The sequence below is a fragment of the Prionailurus viverrinus genome, chromosome F1, assembly GCF_022837055.1.
Source record: "Prionailurus viverrinus isolate Anna chromosome F1, UM_Priviv_1.0, whole genome shotgun sequence".
Taxonomy (NCBI): Eukaryota; Metazoa; Chordata; class Mammalia; order Carnivora; family Felidae; genus Prionailurus; species Prionailurus viverrinus.
In genome coordinates, this window is record NC_062577.1 from 63,826,963 (window position 1) to 63,845,380 (window position 18,418).

The 18,418-nt window shown below is 47.3% G+C and overlaps 2 protein-coding genes across 4 annotated transcripts; both read left to right on the forward strand.

Moving 5' to 3' along the window:
• The first annotated feature begins 6,169 nt into the window (after positions 1-6,169).
• Positions 6,170-9,618, forward strand: LOC125155385 (T-cell surface glycoprotein CD1a-like). The gene is made up of 6 exons (XM_047840674.1): positions 6,170-6,294; positions 6,868-7,134; positions 7,814-8,092; positions 8,291-8,569; positions 8,902-8,992; positions 9,136-9,618. The coding sequence occupies exons 1-6, from the start codon at positions 6,234-6,236 to the stop codon at positions 9,212-9,214; spliced, it is 1,056 nt and encodes a 351-aa protein (XP_047696630.1). The 5' UTR covers positions 6,170-6,233; the 3' UTR covers positions 9,215-9,618.
• Positions 9,619-14,596: 4,978 nt separating this feature from the next.
• On the forward strand, positions 14,597-18,240 carry LOC125155612 (T-cell surface glycoprotein CD1a-like). 3 transcript variants are annotated; one of them, XM_047841065.1, is made up of 6 exons: positions 14,597-14,722; positions 15,303-15,569; positions 16,486-16,764; positions 16,963-17,251; positions 17,574-17,664; positions 17,808-18,240. In XM_047841065.1, exons 1-6 carry the CDS (start codon positions 14,680-14,682, stop codon positions 17,910-17,912), a joined length of 1,074 nt encoding a protein of 357 aa, XP_047697021.1. In that variant the 5' UTR covers positions 14,597-14,679; the 3' UTR covers positions 17,913-18,240. The 3 variants fall into 3 exon arrangements, with proteins under 3 accessions (XP_047697021.1, XP_047697020.1, XP_047697022.1); XM_047841064.1 differs by having other exon boundaries at positions 14,601-14,740; XM_047841066.1 differs by having other exon boundaries at positions 14,601-14,740; positions 16,963-17,241.
• The last annotated feature ends 178 nt before the right edge of the window (positions 18,241-18,418 follow it).

The following is an 18,418-nucleotide window of genomic DNA, read 5'->3' on the forward strand; positions in this document are numbered from 1 at the left end:
GTTTTAGCTGCATTAGTTGACAGATTCACTGGTGCTGATGGAAAGAAAAATATCCTGCCTGACTCCTTTAGGCTACATTTCTGGGGCCACTGAAATTAGTTAGATGGGGTATGAAGCCCCCGGGAGGGAACTTGGTTTATGACATCCTTTTGGGTCTGAGATTTTCTGTTTCAAACAGGATGTGGCTCAAGGGGTTGCATCTTCATCCTCTTGTCCCCCCACCAGCAGGAGCTGCTCTTGGTTCCCTGCTGGCTGGCCTGCTTAGGACAGAGAAGGGGGTGCTACCTCTGCTCTGGTCCAGTCCCATCCTCAGCCAGGTGCTTTGTGTTTCAGTTTGTGGACTAGGGGCCTTCTGAGTGTTCCCCCCTTTGGCTCAGCAGATGAAGACTCTTAGTCTGGGACAAAGTGTGTTCTTGTCTCTTCCCCCACTGGCACTCCCTCTTCCCCCAGTTGCACTCTGTGTCTCACTGTGCCCTGAGGCAGTGGGGCTCTCTGCCCTCCCCACACCCAGTTAAGGCTCCTTTCTGTGTGGGGAATGGTGGCCCTCTTCCTCTTCTCAGGAGGGAGCTGCTCTCAGGAGTCAGGCTTGTACCACCAGGAAGCAGTTCCCTGGTGTGTACCCTGAACTCCAGTCTGTCAGGACCCCCTGGCCAGGTCAATGGGAAAAAACCTAGAGATACAGGAAATTTCCCAAGTCTGTGACTCTCAGGACCTCTCAGGATTCAAGTAGTCTTCAGTCATTAGTTAACAATTGTAGTTGGATTATTCTTTCTGGTTTATAGAGCCCTTGGCATCTGTCCTAAGTAAGCAAGAGCTTGCAAAACAGGGGGTGACCTGATCAGGAGGAAGCAGCATTGCCGGTGGTGAAAGAATTCACTTAAGGTAGAACAAAGGACATAGATGTTTCTCGAATACACTGCAAGAGGACAGGGAGCAGGACAGGAGAGATAGTCGGCAAGAAGGCGGTGGTGTTGGGGGCAGTAGTTAAGGGGGAAGATAAGCAGGCATGGGAATGCAAGGAATTTTACGTTTTTGGTACCTGTGTTCAGGCATGAGTAACCCATTGGTCAGATGGGCTTATGGATATTTTGAGGTGGATCTCCTAGTGGGCCAGTTGGCATTCAGCCAGGGGGTCACTGTGGGCCTTTCTATCTTACTCAGGTTTCCACACACCAGGTGCTGACCCAGAGTGGCCTCTACATTCCCCCTGACACATCCACAATGACAAATCTTTGACATTTTGGGAGAGATCTCATTTTTTTGTGTGTTTCCTCCTGTTGAACAAGGGGTTCTGTGCAATTATATACCAGAGCATGGTATTATATTAACATACTGATAGGTGATTTGAATATTCCCTGGTGGTCAGGTTCATGGTATTTGGGGGAGGGAGCTGTCTGATGGTAGGGGTATAATCCCTGTTGAACCATCATTCGAATGTGGAAATGTTGGATTCTAGAAGAGACAAGTTGAACAAAAAGGTTAAATAGTAGGAGACCAATAATTAGGAGTAAAAATATTGAGGCCAGGGATTCTAAAAAGGAAATAATCCAGGAAAGCCATGAACAGATTTCTTTCCAGGAAAACCATCCTTATGTTGCATGGTCCCAGAGGGAGGAAACCAAAAGAAGGTTATGATGAGAAAGACACAGATTAGCCTAAAAAGGGATGTGACTATATTGTGAGAGCAGGACATTAAGGGGGCAACAGAAATTGGTGGCATTTTTATACACCAATAATGAAGCAACAGAAAGAGAAATAAAGAAACTGATCCCATTCATAACTGCACCAAAAACCATAAAATACCTAGGAATAAACCTAACCAAAGATGTAAAAGATACGTATGCTGAAAACTATAGAAAACTTATGAAGAGAATTGAAGAAGACACAAAGAAATGGAAAAACATTCCATGCTCATGGATTGGAAGAATTAATATTGTTAAAATGTCAATACTACCCAGAGCAATCTACACATTCAATGCCATACCAATCAAAATTGCACTGGCATCCTTCTCAAAGCTAGAACAAAGAATCCTAAAATTTGCATAGAACCACAAAAAGACCCTGAATAGCCCAAGTAATATTGAAAAAGAAAACCAAAGTGGGAGGCATCACAGTCCCAGACTTTAGCCTCTACTACAAAGCTGTAAGCATCAAGACAGTATGGTATTGACACAAAAACAGACACATAGACCAATGGAATAGAATAGAGAACCAAGAATTGGACAGACACATGTATGGCCAACTAGTCTTTGACAAAGCAGGAAGAGTATCCAATGGAAAAAAAGACAGTCTCTTTATCAAATGGTGCTGGGAGAACTGGACAGCAACATGCATAAGAATGAAACTGGACAACTTTTTTACACCGTACACAAAACTAAACTCAAAATGGATGAAAGACCTAAATGTGAGACAGGAAAGAATCAGAACCCCAGAGGAGAAAGCTGGCAACAACCTCTTTGACCTCAGCTGCAGCAATCTCTTGCTCGACATATCTCCAAAGGCAAGGGAATTAAAAGCAAAAATGAACTATTGTGACCTCATCAAGATAAAAAGTTTCTGCACTGCAAAGAAAACAATCAACAAAACCAATAGACAACTAACAGAATGGGAAAAGATATTTGCAAATGACATATCTGATAAAGGGTTAGTATCCAAAATCTATAAAGAACTTACCAAACTCAACACCCATAAAACAAATAATCCAGTGAAAAAATAGGCAGAAAGCATGAATAGACACTTTTCCAAAGAATACATCCAGATGGCCAACAAACACATGAAGAAATGCTCAACATCACTTATCATCAGGGAAATACAAATCAAAACCACATTGAGATACCACCTCACACAGAGTGGCTGAAATCAGCAACTCAGGAAACTACAGATGCTGGCCAGGATGTGGAGAAATGGGAACCCTCTTGCAAAGTTGGTGGGAATGCAAACTGGTGCAGCTGCTCTGGAAAACAGTGTGGAGGTTACTCAAAAAATTAAAACCTAGGATTACCCTGTGACCCAGCAATAGCACTACTAGGGATTTATCCAAGGGATACAGAAGTGCTGATGCATAAGGGCCCATGTACTTCCATGTTTATAGCAGTGCTTTCAACAATAACCAAATTATGGAAAGAGACTAAATGCTCATCAACTGATGAATGGATAAAGAAGATGTGGTTTATATATACAATGGGGCAATACTTGGCAATGAGAAAGAATGAACTCTGGCCATTTGCAGCAACATGGATGGAACTGGAGGGTATTATGGTAAGTGAAATAAGCCAGGCAGAGAAACACAGCAATATTTTTCTACATATGTCTCCTGAGGAAACAAAAGAAAAACAAACTATTGGGGTTACACCAATATAAAAAAAAACCTACACAGCTAAAAAATCTATTCACAAAACTAAAAGAAAATCTATTGAATGTGAGTAGATATTTGCTAGTGATATGTGTGATCTAGGGTTAGTATCCAAAATACATAAAGAACTTGTACAACTCAACACCCCAAAAAGCAAATAATCCAATTAAAAAATGGGCAGAAGAGGGGCGCCTGGGTGGCTCAGTCGGTTAAGCGTCCGACTTCAGCTCAGGTCACGATCTCACGGTCTGTGAGTTTGAGCACCGCATCAGGCTCTGGGCTGATGGCTCAGAGCCTGGAGCCTGCTTCCGATTCTGTGTCTCCCTCTCTCTCTGCCCTTCCCCCGTTCATGCGCTATCTCTCTCTGTCTCAAAAATAAATAAACGTTAAAAAAATTTTTTAAAAATGGGCAGAAGATATGAACAGATATTTCTCCAAAGAAGACATCCAGATAGCCAACAGACACATGAAGAGTTGGTCACTATCACTCATCATCAGGGAAATACAAATCAAAACCGTAAGGAGATATCACCTCACATCTGTTGGAATGGCTAAAGTTAAAAAAAAACATAAGAAATAACAAGTGTTGGTGAGGTTGTGGAGAAAAAGGAACCCTGGTACACTCTTGGTGGGAGTGCAAATTGATGGGACCACTATGGAAACAGTATAGAGGTTCTTCCAAAGCTAAAAACAGAATTAGCATATGATCCAGCAATTCTACTACTGAAAATTTACTCAAAAATGTGAAAACACTATAATGAACAGATGCATCCAGCCTGAAGTTTACTGCAGCATTATTTATACTAGCCAAGATACGGAAGCAGCACAAGGGGCCATGGATAGATGAATAAAAGAAGATGTGGTGTATATATATATGTACAAGGAAATATATATATACACAAGGAAGTATTACTAAGCCACAAAAAGGACAGAAATCTCACCATTTGCCACAACATGGATGGAGCTAGAGAATATTATGGTAAATGAAATAAGGCAGAGAAAGACAAATATCCTATGATTTCACACATTGGTGGAATTTAAGAAACAAAACAAATGAAACAAGAAAAAAGGGACTAATGAAAAGACAGACTTTTTTAATGTTTATTTATTTTTGAGAGAGACAAAGTGCAAGCAGGGGAGGGGCAGAGAGAGAGGAAGACACAGAATCTGAAGCAGGCTCCGGGCTCCGAGCTGTCAGCACAGAGCCTGACACAGGGCTCGAACTCATGAACTGCCGAGATCATGACCTGAGCCCAAGTCGAAGACTTTTAACCAACTGAGCCACCCAGGCGCCCCTGAGACTTTTAATAATAGAGAACACACTGCTGGTTACCAGAAGGGCGGTGGGTGGGGGACAGGGGAAATGGGTGAAGAAGACTAGGATTATCCTTATATTGATGAGCACTAAGTAATGCATAGAATTTTTCAATCGCTATATTGTACACCTGGAACTAATATAACACTGTACGTTCAATGGAATTTTGAAAAACCAACCAAAGGGAAAGAAAACACCAACTCAGCGCACCAAAATGTATAGTTCTCGGTTTATGTGTTTTTTCCTCCAGAGTAGACTAAAAGCTCCTGGAATAAAATGATTGCATTGTGAACACTGTATTTTCATGAGTGCAGCAAGGTTCTTGGATCCAGGCTGGTGCTAAGTGACGGGTGAGTGAATACATTTTTTAATTTTTTAATTTAAAATTTTTAAAAAAATATTTATTATTTTGAGAGAGAGAGAGAGAGAGAGAGAGAGAGAGTGAGGGTGTGAGCAGGGGAGGGGCAGAGAGAGAGGGAGACACAGAATCTGAAGCAGGTGCCAGGCTCCGAGCTGTCAGCACAGACCTGGACACAGGGCTCGAACTCACAGACCTCGAGATCATGACCTGAGCCAAAGTCGGACGCTTAACTGACTGAGCCCCCCAGGCGCCCCTGGCGCGTGAGTATATTAATGCAAGTCACACAGACAGGGAATTCTTCAGATGTTTCAATGTCCTACAGTCTCTGTGGTGGCAACTGGTTCCTCCCTCAGAATAATGGCGTATTGGTGGGTGCTGACACTGTTACACGGGCAATCATGGGGGAATCTGGAAAAGCAAATAGAGCAAGAGTTAAAAAGGAAACCATGGGCACAAAATGGCGGCTTGGGCCAGGCCAACTCCCCAAACGTTGTTGAACAGCTAACCTAAGTGCAGTTCCAACCTTGCCCAGAAATGTAAGTCTTCCCCTGTCAGTGAGGAATCCTCTGGTCAGTGCCAATAAGGTCCTCTGTCACATGGACCCTCTCCCTCTCCATCCCACAAGGAGGGGAGGTCATCTGCATGATTAGACCCTATCTTCCCAATTAAGGGAAGGTGACCTTCAAATCAATCTGCTTGATTTTGTATTTGAACACAGGCAGTGAGAAGTCAGAGATGTGAATGGGCTGGGGTGGGGGTGACACAAGGAAGGAAGACCATAGGGAGTGACCCAAGGGCACGAGGGACAGGGTGACAGCAGACTCCAGGGCTGGGTGCTGGGGAGCCATGTGACTTCATGGGTTACTGTCTGGATGAGGAGAAAAGGCACGAGAGGTAGGGTCCCTTTTCCATGCCATGCAAGACATGCTCCCCAGCACTTGAATTAGGGCCACAGGGAGCACGATGGAGGCTGGTGACAGGGAGAAGCTGGAAGTGGAGAGCAGGGTCAGACCCGGAGGGGAAGTGAGAGTCTGAGTAGGTGTCCAGGGTTGAGGGCGGAGCCCATCTGCATTGTCGGGGAGACTCAAGGCAGGCATGTGTGTTGAGAAGGAAGTCAGAAGAGAGGGGCTGTGTGTGGGGAGGTTTGTGAGAACAGACGCCAAAGACCCACTTTCTGAGAGAAAGAAAGAACATCTGCACATAAGATGCTGTTGTTGCAACTGGTGTTGCTCACGGTTCTTGTCCCAGGTGGTGACACAGACGACGGTGAGGACTCCTGGTGGGAGCGTGTGTGTGTGTGTGTGTGTGTGTGTGTGTGTGTGCATGTGTGTCATATGTGCACACGTGTGCAAGTCTGTGCGTCCTGTGGAAGTGTGTACACATGTGTGCATGTGTGTCTTTGTGTGTCTGTATGTGTGTGTAAGTGTGTGCATATAGGTCCCTGTATGTGAGTCTCTGTGTCCGCATGTATGTATGTATGTCTGTCTGTTTGCATATTTATCTATGTGTGTGCATACATGTATAAATCTGAGTGTGTGGGTGTGTCAGTGGGTTTGTGCACATTCCTGTGTGTGCACTTGTGGTGTAGGTTCCCCGCCACACACCTGGGGAGTAAGGGATGTCAGCCTGGTTCCTTCCTGAGCGTCTCTGACCCCATGTCCCTCTGCCCTTCTAAATGAAGGGTATGAAGCTCTGGACTCCTGGGCAGCACATGTCTCCAGAGAGAACTATGGCTCCCTGTCCTCTGGATTTTGGTGGCCTCCCTGGCACCTCAATTCTGCATTCTCTGTCCTTCCCAATGCCATTCTCTTCCTCAGTCTATCTGTTCCTGTGGCACAGATTTCCAGGAGCCAGTCTCTTTTCGAACCATCTTGACAACATCCTTTTACAACCATTCCTGGACACAGAATCAGGGCTCATCTTGGCTGGATGAACTGCAGACTCATGGCTGGGACAGCAAGACGGGCGCTTTCAGTTTTCTGCGGCCCTGGTCCAGGAGCAACTTCAGCAATGAGGAGCTAATGGAAAAAGAAAAGTCATTTTATACATTCTCCATCAGATTTCCTCTGATCTTTCAGGACCATGTCAGTGAATGGCAGCTTGAATGTGAGTTCAGTTCCCTCAGGGTAGGTGGGATGGAGGTGGCCAGTGTGTGTGTCTCTTGAGTTTCTTTTTCCTCCAGGAAAGAGCCTCCACTGGCTTCTGAACCTCATGTATTCCCATCATAAAATGGAATCAAACCATGTGTCAGGGGGCAGAAACTAGACCTGATCTTGAAAAGCTGCATGTTCTCTGCTACTTCCCCTCGTCTCATTGACCTCAGGCTGTGCTCGCGTTTCTCCACTAGTTTCTCCTGTGATTACCCCATTCCCTGGCCTCTAGCCAGGTACATCCCTCTCCTTCACTGTGTGACAGATCCTTCAAATGTGCTTTTCTCCCCATTCAATCCTGTCAGCAAACTTTGTCTATGTGTTCCCTATACCCAGTGCTCTCCCTTCACTCTAGATGATTTTATCCCAGCTCTCCCATGGAGCTATTCCCTGTTCTCTGCCCACATCCTTCCTGTTTCCCCTAAAACATTTGTTCCATCTCCAGTAATTTACCTCTACCTCTGTCTCCAGTGACCACCATTCCCATCTGTCTGAACTTCCACTCAAACCAAACTTTGTTCCATTCCCTCCAGTGCTCTCAACTTCTCCCTCTGATTCACCCATCGTTGGCTTCTACTCCCTTCATTTCATCTCTTTCCCTCCCCCTTCTTGTAACCCAGAGCCACCCTTTTCAGATCCCTTTCAGGTACAGGTGGCAAAAGGCTGTGGGCTACATGTTGGGGAGCCGTCAGTAGGCTTCATGCAGATTGCATATGAAGGATCAGATCTCGTGAGCTTCCAGAACACGTCATGGTGGCCATCTCCAAAGGGAGGAAGGAGGGCTCAGCAGGTCTCCAAACTATTCAATCAGTACCATGTGGTCAACTTACGAATACAAGCAAGTATTAATGAGGTCTGCCCCCGTTTTCTCTTGGGTCTTCTTGAGGCAGGAAAGGAAGATCTTCAGCGACAAGGTCAGTCCTGCTTCCTCTTTCCAAGAATTCTCACTCTGCATTCAGAAATTTGCACCATTTCCTCAAATTCAGGGGAGAAGGGGGCAAGGGAGAGAGGTGATGATGGTGATAGGTTTCTAGAGGTGGAAAGATGTGTGTATCTAAAGCGATGTGAAAACCTACCTTCTCAGTCTGAGAATTGCTGTCCTGTCTCTGCAGTGAGGCCAGAAGCCTGGCTGTCCACTGGCCCCAGTCCCAGTCCTGGTCGTCTGCTCCTCGTGTGCCACGTCTCTGGCTTCTACCCAAAGCCAGTATGGGTGATGTGGATGCGGGGTGAGGAGGAGCACCAGGGAACCTGGCGAGGTGACATCTTGCCCCATGCTGATGGGACATGGTATCTTCAGACGTCCTTGGACGTGGAAGCCAGAGAGGCAGCTGGCTTGTCTTGCCGAGTGAGACACAGCAGTCTAGGAGGCCAGGACATGGTCCTCTACTGGGGTGAGAAAGGGTAGGGGTCCAGCTGGGAAAAGGGGTGGGTGGTCCTGAAGCAGAGCAGGAGGGTGAGATGAAACATTTGGGATTCTAGGGACTCCAGACCATAAAGGAAAAAAAATGTAAGAACCCAAGAAATGGAGAGCTGGGGTGAGGGTCCTATGGATGTGGGTGGAAGTAAAGGGTTGGGTGAAGTCCATCACTGAACAGGGATGGGAAAAGAGAAAGAGGAAGGGTGGTTGGTGAGACAGAGGGTGACGGAAGCAAAAGGGACCAGGAAGGTGCAGGTCAACCCGGGGTGGATGGGAATTGACACCCTCTGTGCACCGAACCCACAGAGCAGCACCGCCCCATGGGCTTGGTCTTCCTGGCGGTGGTCGTGCCCCTGGTGCTTCTGACAGGTCTTGTGTTCTGGATCTGGAAGCGCTGGTAAGTCTGGAGCCGTGTTTCTGCTCTTTGCCAACTGTGTCCCCACCTTTCTGTCTGTCCTCAGCCCTCCTCCTCACCATGCCCTTTCCCCTGCAGTCCTCACCTCCACCTGCTGCAGAGCATTTCCAATCTGTTCCTCCCAGGAAATCACACTGGAGACCTCAGTGCACTGGCCTCCCTTTGGAGAGAGGTCCCAGCAGCCCAGGACCAGGATATCCCTAAACCCAGCTCAGATGATGGACTTGCAAGTCTCTGTGGGCAGCTTTTGTCTTTTCTTTCTGCTCAGTGATCAGTTGTCAAGACGAGTTAAGTGTAATTTAGCAGAATTTGTTGTCCCACAAACCTCCATGAGCCACTGGCATCAGGCATCACTTCCTGCATTGAGCCGTCCCTTCTTCACAAGTCAAAGAAGTTTTTGCTTGGCGGGAATCAGCCCCACGTTTTCCTGCACTTGCAAATCTATTCCTGACTCCCAGCCCTTGTTACCAACAGTTAGGGTCCTTTCCCTTCTAATTCTTAGGACTTTAGAGATGAGGTCCATGTCTTTTTAATATTTGTATTCTTGGCAAGGAATCTCCCCTGCATGGAATATGTCCTCAATAAAATCTGTGTTGCAGTTTTGTCAATATCATAGGTTTTTCTTTTTCTTTTACCTCGTGACATGTTTGTAGTAGTTGAGACATTTGCACATGAGGACATTCACGGAAAATAACGTTGAGGATGGGAGAGGTGGCAAAGGTGAAAATTATTGGGAAAGGGAGAGCAAATTATGGGACTTCCCCAAACTTCTCTCCTAAATTAGCCTTGTTGACTGGTTCTCTAGGGTCCAGTCCACCTTGTCACCCTCGCATGGCTACCATGCGGTGTTTGGTTGGTTGACTCCACCCCCAGGTGTAGCCCTGGGCTCCGATCACCTTGAGTCTCTCAGGAGAAAGTATCCTTGACAATGTGACAGGATGACGGATGGGCAGGTTACATCAAGTTCAGGCCAAGACAGAAGCTACTTGTCCTTGGTCAGAGTGATGGTTCAGGGCTAGACACCTGCTCCAGGTGGCTCAGGTCACAGGCATTATGACTCTTGTAGCCAATGGCAGGGCAAGAGATGGTGTCTCTTGTCCTGGATAATAAGGTTGGGGTATGAAGCCTGAAACAACTACACCCCATTTTTCAGCATCAGGGAAGCAAGGCTGAGGATGACACCTTCATGCAAGAAGGGGGAGAAATTGCGCACGTGACCTTTTCCAAGAGAGTGGATCCGAAGCGTTCTCATGGCAAGAATGAGAAGAAAAGAAAAAGAAAGGAGAACATCCAGATGGGAGCTGGTGGCTGTGTTGCCTACTGTGCTTGTGGGCCTCGTGTCACCACGGACACACACACCACACCTCAAGCGTGCACTTCATTTTATGCTCTTTAGAGAGAACAGAGTTTATTGCTCAACAATGAAAAGTATTCAAATGTGGGAGGAATGCTACATAAAATATCGATTTTCATGGTTTGCTTGAATGCAAGCTTTCTTGACCAATTCTTCATTTTCCTGACAAATGCTGCATGGCACACTGGAGGCTCTGCAGCTAAGCACGGAAGCATTTGTATCCAGCTCCCGACACGCCCCGTGTGCCCTGGGCTCCCGAAGTTCTTCAGGCCGTCGTCTCTGAGAAGTTGTTGGGAGACGTTCATCAGGAGGACCTCTGTTCATGTTACATCATAGTCTCTGCTGCTCCTGTTAGTGCCAGCAGGGGGTCCACGTGGCCCATCGTGCCTCCCAGGTTTCCTCCCTGGCTGGTCAGGAAGCCGCATGCTGTACAAAGGTACAATTTTCATTTAAAACGTTTTTTAATATTTTTCATTTATTTTTGAGAGCGAGAGAGAGAGAGATTGAGAGAGACAGAGAGAGAGAGAGAGAGACAGAGTTTGAGTGGGGAGGACCAGAGAGAGAGGGAGATAGAATCCGAGATAGACTACAGGCTCTGAGGTGTCAGTACAGAGTCGGACACAAGGCTCAAACTCATGGACGGTGAGATCATGACCTGAGCTAAGATCAGGCACTCAACAAACTGAGCCTCCCAGGCCCCCCCTCCCCATTTTCATTTGTGATCATACTTCATTGAAGCCAGAAAGAGCAGCCACAATGAAACCAAAACATCAGGAGACTGAAGGCAGACACACAGACCCATAGAAGGGACTGGAGCCCCAATGACTCTGGGCTTCTCAGTTTCATCAGCTGATATATTCCCAGTATGTCTTCAGCTGCACTAGGTGGGTTTCTCTTTTGTGACTGGACACTCCTCTCTGATGGATGTGGATGTGGTCCATGGGGAGGTTAGGCTAATGTCTCTTTTTCTTGCAATGTTTTTCCTCACTTCTCTCTTCCTCTCCCTGAGTTCTTGTAAATATTCCTTTCTTGCCTGCTTACCTTTTTCTTCATGTGTCCACATCTGTCACACTCTTACCCTGTCTTTCTTGGTAATCCTGACATCTGGATGAGGCCCCATCCTGGGTGTTCTCATGGGTTTCTAACAAACCACTGGTCAGGAATCCATTGCTGGTTCTGCTGCTGAGTAAGTGACTGGTAAAAATTCACTCCATGGTTTTTCCTACAGATGACAGACAAGCTGCACCTGCCTCCATGAAGCAGGAAATGTTGTGACAATGGCAGTTAAATCCTCAACGTGCAGGAATTTTCCATGGATTTCCTTTACACACAATATGTTCATTTTTTCCTTCCTTCCCTTCTTCCTCCCTTCCTCCCTCTTTCCTTTTCTCCCTCCCTCTGATCCTCCCTTCCTTCCTCCCTCCCTTTCTTCCTGTCTCCCTTCCTCCTTCTGTCTCTTCCTCCCTCCCTCCTTTCCTTCCTTCATCCCTCCCACCCTCCTTGCCTTCCTCCCTCCCTCTGTTCCTTCCTTCCTTCCTTCCTTCCTTCCTTCCTTCCTTCCTTGGCTTTTCCCATTTGTATGGTAAACATATTCTCTGAGACTGGTTTCAAAACATATGAGAAGCAGCTTGTGCCCAGATATTTAAGGTATAAAATAATATTGTCCTCCAAGCTTTTAGCTTATTTATCTTTTGATGTCTATATTTAATTATCCAGAGGCAAACTTCAGAACTGTTAAAATAAGAAAATTTCACCTTATAAATTTGACCAGTAATTGCTTTATTAAATGTTCCATGAATCACACATCACCCCATCTGGCACAGACGTGGACACTCAGAGAGGTTGTACAAATGAAGGCTTTTATACAGGGAGGGTGGGGCCAGGCAATTAGTAGCAAATGACAAGCCTTCCGGGAGTCAGACCTGCTTTCTTGGGGGAAGAACAATGTGAGTGTCTTATCATCGGGGGCTGGAGAGGACCCAGGAGACAGACCCATTGCTCTATGGAAAGAAAACTTTCCTGCCTGCCTGGGTAAGACTACATTTCCGGGGTTGTGAAATTTGTTCAATTGGGTATGAAGTCCCAGGGTGGGAACTCGGTTTATGACATTCTTTTGGGTCTGAGATTTTCTTTTTCAAATAGGATGTGGCTCAAGGGCATGTATCTTCATCGTCTTGTCCCCCCACCAGCAGGAGCTGCCATTGGTTCCCTGCTGGCCGGTCTGCTTGGGACAGAGAGGGGGACGCTACCTCTGCTCTGGTCCAGTCCCATCCTCAGCCAGGTGCTTTGTGTTTCACTTTGGGGACTGGGCCTTCTGAGAGTTCCCCCTTTGCTCAGAAGATGGAGCCTCTTAGTCTGGGACAAGGTGTGTTCCTGTCCCTTCCCCCACTGCCCCTCCCCCAGCTGCAGAGTGGCTCACTGTGCCCTGAGGTAGTGGGGCTCCCTGCCCTTCCCACACCCAGTGAAGGCTCGTTTTGTGTGGAGAATAGTAGCCTTCCAGCCTTTTTCAGGAGGGAGCTGCTGTCAGACCTCAGGCTTGTACCACCAGAAAGCAGCTCTCTGGTCCGTATCCTGGTCTCCATTCCATCTGGAACCCCTGGGAGGTTGGTGGGCAAAATCCTGGAGATATAGTGAATTTCCTGAGTCTGTGACTCTCAGGACCTCCCAGGACTCTGCTTGCTTTCAGTCAATTGTTAGCAAGTGTAGCTGAATTATTCCTTCCGGCTTACAGAACCTCTGGCATCTGTCCCAGGTAAGCAAGGGTTTGCATGCCCTAGTTTTCTGATGAGTCTGTATTTCTCTGGTATTTACGTTAACAAGTTGCTCTGATCCTTCTGCTCTGATGGACTCAGGAGAAGCCATTTTGATTATCCAGCCTTTCAAAATCTTAAGTGTGGGAGTGAGCTCTTCTTTCTGTATTCCAATCTGAACATTCCAAACAATATTATCTGTCTCTCATTAGCCTGAGGTTATTTCTGCTTACCGGTCAACCAAAAATAACAAGACCAATAGCCCAAACACATTATCTGGAGGATATAAAGCACAAACAAATACTTAAGAGCCTTTAAACACTTAAGAACACCAAGGAGGTAGAAGGTGAGCGTGTCCAGCATGGCCAACTCATGATAAGACAAGCATGGAACATTCTAGCAGGAACAGTAGGAAGGGAATCGGGATACATGATTCCAGAACACTCTATGAACTCCGCATACTATAAATTCCCATGATTTCTTATTGTACATTTGCCGTAGGACCCTCTGTGTGAACTTCATGGTTATTAGCATAGGCTTGCATCCAAAAGAAAATGTGCAAGATTCTCATTTCATCAGGTCAGATTACAGTCACTACTTTTTGATTCTTCAAAGATCTTTATGTCGAAGAAGTCCATAATCTTAAGAATGATTTGACGCCTGAAGTGAATTATTCAATCATTCAGAGATAATCGTTGGGCACCTACCACTTGCCAGGCCCCGTTGGATGTTGAGATCCGGGTAGAAACACTGAGTCCAGATTGTGAGAGGGCAAACACCAGCAAGGGTCACCACTTGAGTAAATATTGTTTCCAGCAGATTTGTTTTAGTCTAGAGTCTGCACGTTAAAAGTCAGCAACCAAAAAGTATAGTTCATCTTCACAATTAAGGGACGGCGACATTCCCTCAACCATTCCTCTCCCTTCTTTTGCTAAATTCCTTCTGACAAAAACCTCCCATTTGTACAACCTCTGGGAGCTTCCCTCTTTCTTCCAGATGAAATGTGGCCTGAGTAATGACTCACTCAATACCACCAATTCGATCTTCACATTACCCTGGTTGGTTTTGTTTTTTAACACAAGCAGTGACACGTCAGATGTGGATGGGCTGGGGTGGGGGTGAGAAAGGGAAGGAAGTCCATGGGGGTGTTCCAAGGGCACGAGGGACAGGGTGACAGCAGACTCCAGGGCTGGGTGCTGGGGAACTGTGTGTCTTCATGGGTTACTGCCTGGATGAGGAGAAAAGGCACGAGAGGTAGGGTCCCTTTTCCATGCCATGCAAGACATGCTCCCCAGCACTTGAATTAGGGCCACAGGGAGCACGATGGAGGCTGGTGACAGGGAGAAGCTGGAAGCGGAGAGCAGGGTCAGACCCGGAGGGGAAGTGAGAGTCTGAGTAGGTGTCCAGGGTTGAGGGCGGAGCCCATCTGCATTGTCGAGGAGACTCAAGGCAGGCGTGTGTGTTGAGAAGGAAGTCAGAAGAGAGGGGCTGTGTGTGGGGAGGTTTGTGAGAACAGACGCCAAAGACCCACTTTCTGAGAGAAAGAAAGAACATCTGCACATAAGATGCTGTTGTTGCAACTGGTGTTGCTCACGGTTCTTGTCCCAGGTGGTGACACTGACGACGGTGAGGACTCCAGGTGGGAGCGCGTGTGTGTGTGTGTGTGTGCGTGTGCGCATGTGTGTCATATGTGCACATGTGTGCAAGTCTGTGCATCCTGTGCAAGTGTGTACACGTGTGTGCATGTGTGTGCTTGTGTGTCTGCATGTGTGTGTAAGTGTGTGCATATAGGTCCCTGTATGTGAGTCTCTCTGTCCGTATGTATGTATGTATGTATGTTTGCATATTTATCTATGTGTGTGCATACATGTATAAATCTGAGTGTGGGGTGTGTCAGTGGGCTTGTACACATACCTGTGTGTGCACTTGTGGTGTAGGTTCCCCACCACACACCTGGGGAGTAAGGGATGTCAGCCTGGTTCCTTCCTGAGCGTCTCTGACGCCAGGTCCCTCTGCCCTTCTAAATGAAGGGTATGAAGCTCGGGACTCCTGGGCAGCACATGTCTCCAGAGAGAACTATAGCTCCCTGTCCTCCAGATTTTGGTGGCCTCCCTGGCGCCTCAATTCTGCATTCTCTGTTCTTCCCAATGGCATTCTCTTCCTCAGTCTATCTGTTCCTGTGGCACAGATTTCCAGAAGCCAGTCTCTTTTCGAACCATCTTGACAACATCCTTTTACAACCATTCCTGGACGCAGAATCAGGGCTCATCTTGGCTGGATGAACTGCAGACTCATGGCTGGGACAGTAAGACGGGTGCTTTCAGTTTTCTGCGGCCCTGGTCCAGGAGCAACTTCAGCAATGAGGAGCTACTGGAAGAAGAAAAGTCATTTTATACGTTTTCCATCAGACTTCCTCTGATCTTTCAGGACCATGTCAGTGAATGGCAGCTTGAATGTGAGTTCAGTTCCCTCAGGGCAGGTGGGATGGAGGTGGCCGGTGTGTGTCTCTTGAGTTTCTTTTTCCTCCAGGAAAGAGCCTCCACTGGCTTCTGAACCTCATGTATTCCCATCATAAAATGGAATCAAACCGTGTGTTCAGGGGGCAGAAACTAGGACCTGATCTTGAAAAGCTGCATGTTCTCTGCTACTTCCCCTCGTCTCATTGACCTCAGGCTGTGCTCGCGTTTCTCCACTAGTTTCTCCTGTGATTACCCCATTCCCTGGCCTCTAGCCAGGCACATCCCTCTCCTTCACTGTGTGACAGATCCTTGAAATGTGCTTCTCTCCCCATTCAATCCTGTCAGCAAACTTTGTCTATGTGTTCCCTATACCCAGTGCTCTCCCTTCACCCTAGATGATTTTATCCCAGCTCTCCCATGGAGCTATTCCCTGTTCTCTGCCCACATCCTTCCTGTTTCCCCTAAAACATTTGTTCCATCTCCAGTAATTTACCTCTACTTCTGTCTCCAGTGACCACCATTCCCATCTGTCTGAACTTCCACTCAAACCAAACTTTGTTCCATTCCCTCCAATATGCTCAACTTCTCCCTCTGATTCACCCATCGTTGTTTCTACTCATGTCATTTCATTTATTTCTCTCTCCCTTTCTTTTTTTTTAAAATTTTTTCAACGTTTTTTATTTATTTTTGGGACAGAGAGAGACAGAGCATGAACGGGGGAGGGGCAGAGAGAGAGGGAGACACAGAATCGGAAACAGGCTCCAGGCTCCAAGCCATCAGCCCAGAGCCCAACGCGGGGCTCGAAATCATGGACCGCGAGATCGTGACCTGGCTGAAGTCGGACACTTAACCGACTGCGCCACCCAGGCACCCCTCTCTCCCTTTCTTGTAACACACAGTCTCTCTTCCCAGATCCCTTTCAGGTACAGGTGACAGTAGGCTGTGGGCTACATGTTGGGGAACAGTCAGTAGGCTTCATGAAGATTGCATATGAAGGATCAGATCTCCTGAGCTTCCAGAACATGTCATGGTGGCCATCTCCAAAGGGAGGAAGGAGGGCTCAGCAGGTCTCCAAACTATTCAATCAGGAACATGTGGACAACTTACAGCTACAAGCATGTATTAATGAGGTCTGCCCCCGTTTCCTCTTGGGTCTTCTTGATGCAGGAAAGGAAGATCTTCAGCGACAAGGTCAGTCCTGCTTCCTCTTTCCAAGAATTCTCACTCTGCATTCAGAAATTTGCACCATTTCCTCAAATTCAGGGGAGAAGGGGGCAAGGGAGAGAGGTGATGATGGTGATAGGTTTCTAGAGGTGGAAAGATGTGTGTATCTAAAGCGATGTGAAAATCTACCTTCTCAGTCTGAGAATTGCTGTCCTGTCTCTGCAGTGAGGCCAGAAGCCTGGCTGTCCACTGGCCCCAGTCCCAGTCCTGGTCGTCTGCTCCTCGTGTGCCACGTCTCTGGCTTCTACCCAAAGCCAGTATGGGTGACGTGGATGCGGGGTGAGGAGGAGCACCAGGGAACCAGGCGGGGTGACATCTTGCCCCATGCTGATGGGACATGGTATCTTCAGACGTCCTTGGACGTGGAAGCCAGAGAGGCAGCTGGCCTGTCTTGCCGAGTGAGACACAGCAGTCTAGGAGGCCAGGACATGGTCCTCTACTGGGGTGAGAAAGGGTAGGGGTCCAGCTGGGAAAAGGGGTGGGTGGTCCTGAAGCAGAGCAGGAGGGTGAGATGAAACATTTGGGATTCTAGGGACTCCAGACCATAAAGGACAGAAATGTAAGAACCCAAGAAATGGAGAGCTGAGGGTGAGGGTCCTATGGATGTGGGCAGAAGTAAAGGGTTGGGTGAAGTCCATCACTGAACAGGGATGGGATAAGAGAAAGAGGAAGGGTGGTTGGTGAGGCAGAGCGTGACGGGAGCAAAAGGGACCAGGAAGGTGCAGGTCAACCCGGGGTGGATGGGAATTGACACCCTCTGTGCACCGAACCCACAGAGCAGCACCGCCCCATGGGCTTGGTCTTCCTGGCGGTGGTCGTGCCCCTGGTGCTTCTGGCAGGCCTTGTGTTCTGGCTCTGGAAGCGCTGGTAAGTCTGGAACCGTGTTTCTGCTCTTTGCCAACTGTGTCCCCACCTTTCTGTCTGTCCTCAGCCCTCCTCCTCACCATGCCCTTTCCCCTGCAGTCCTCACCTCCACCTGCTGCAGAGCATTTCCAATCTGTTCCTCCCAGGAAATCACACTGGAGACCTCAGTGCACTGGCCTCCCTTTGGAGAGAGATCCCAGCAGCCCAGGACCAGGATGTCCCTAAACCCAGCTCAGATGGTGGACTTGTAAATCTCTGTGTGCAGCTTTTGTCTTTTCTTTCTGCTCTGTGATCAGTTGTCAAGACGAGTTAAGTGTAATTTAGCAGAATTTGTTGTCCCACAAACCTCCATGAGCCACTGGCATCAAGCGTCACTTCTTGCAGTGAGCCGTCCCTTCTTCACAAGTCAAAGAAGTTTTTGCTTGGCGGGAATTAGCCCCACGTTTTCCTGCACTTGCAAATCTATTCCTGACTCCCAGCCCTTGTTACCAACAGTTAGGGTCCTTTCCCTTCTAATTCTTAGGACTTTAGAGATGAGGTCCATGTCTTTTTAATATTTGTATTCTTGGCAAGGAATCTCCCCTGGATGGAATATATCCTCAATAAAATCTGTGTTGCAGTTTTGTCAATATCATAGGTTTTTCTTTTTCTTTTACCTCGTGACTTGTTTGTAGTAGTTGAGACATTTGCACATGTGGACATTCACAGAAAATAACATTGAGGATGGGAGAGGTGGCAAAGGTGAAAATTATTGGGA

Coding starts and splice junctions, on each gene's coding strand:
- LOC125155612 (XM_047841064.1), top strand. CDS start 14,680: ATGCTGTTGTTGCAACTGGTGTTGCTCACGGTTCTTGTCCCAGGTGGT. Junction 14,741..15,302: donor AGGTGGTGACACTGACGACG/GTGAGGACTCCA, acceptor CCTGTGGCACAG/ATTTCCAGAAGCCAGTCTCT. Junction 16,765..16,962: donor GGAAGATCTTCAGCGACAAG/GTCAGTCCTGCT, acceptor CTGTCTCTGCAG/TGAGGCCAGAAGCCTGGCTG.
- LOC125155385 (XM_047840674.1), top strand. CDS start 6,234: ATGCTGTTGTTGCAACTGGTGTTGCTCACGGTTCTTGTCCCAGGTGGT. Junction 6,295..6,867: donor AGGTGGTGACACAGACGACG/GTGAGGACTCCT, acceptor CCTGTGGCACAG/ATTTCCAGGAGCCAGTCTCT. Junction 8,993..9,135: donor TTCTGGATCTGGAAGCGCTG/GTAAGTCTGGAG, acceptor TGTTCCTCCCAG/GAAATCACACTGGAGACCTC.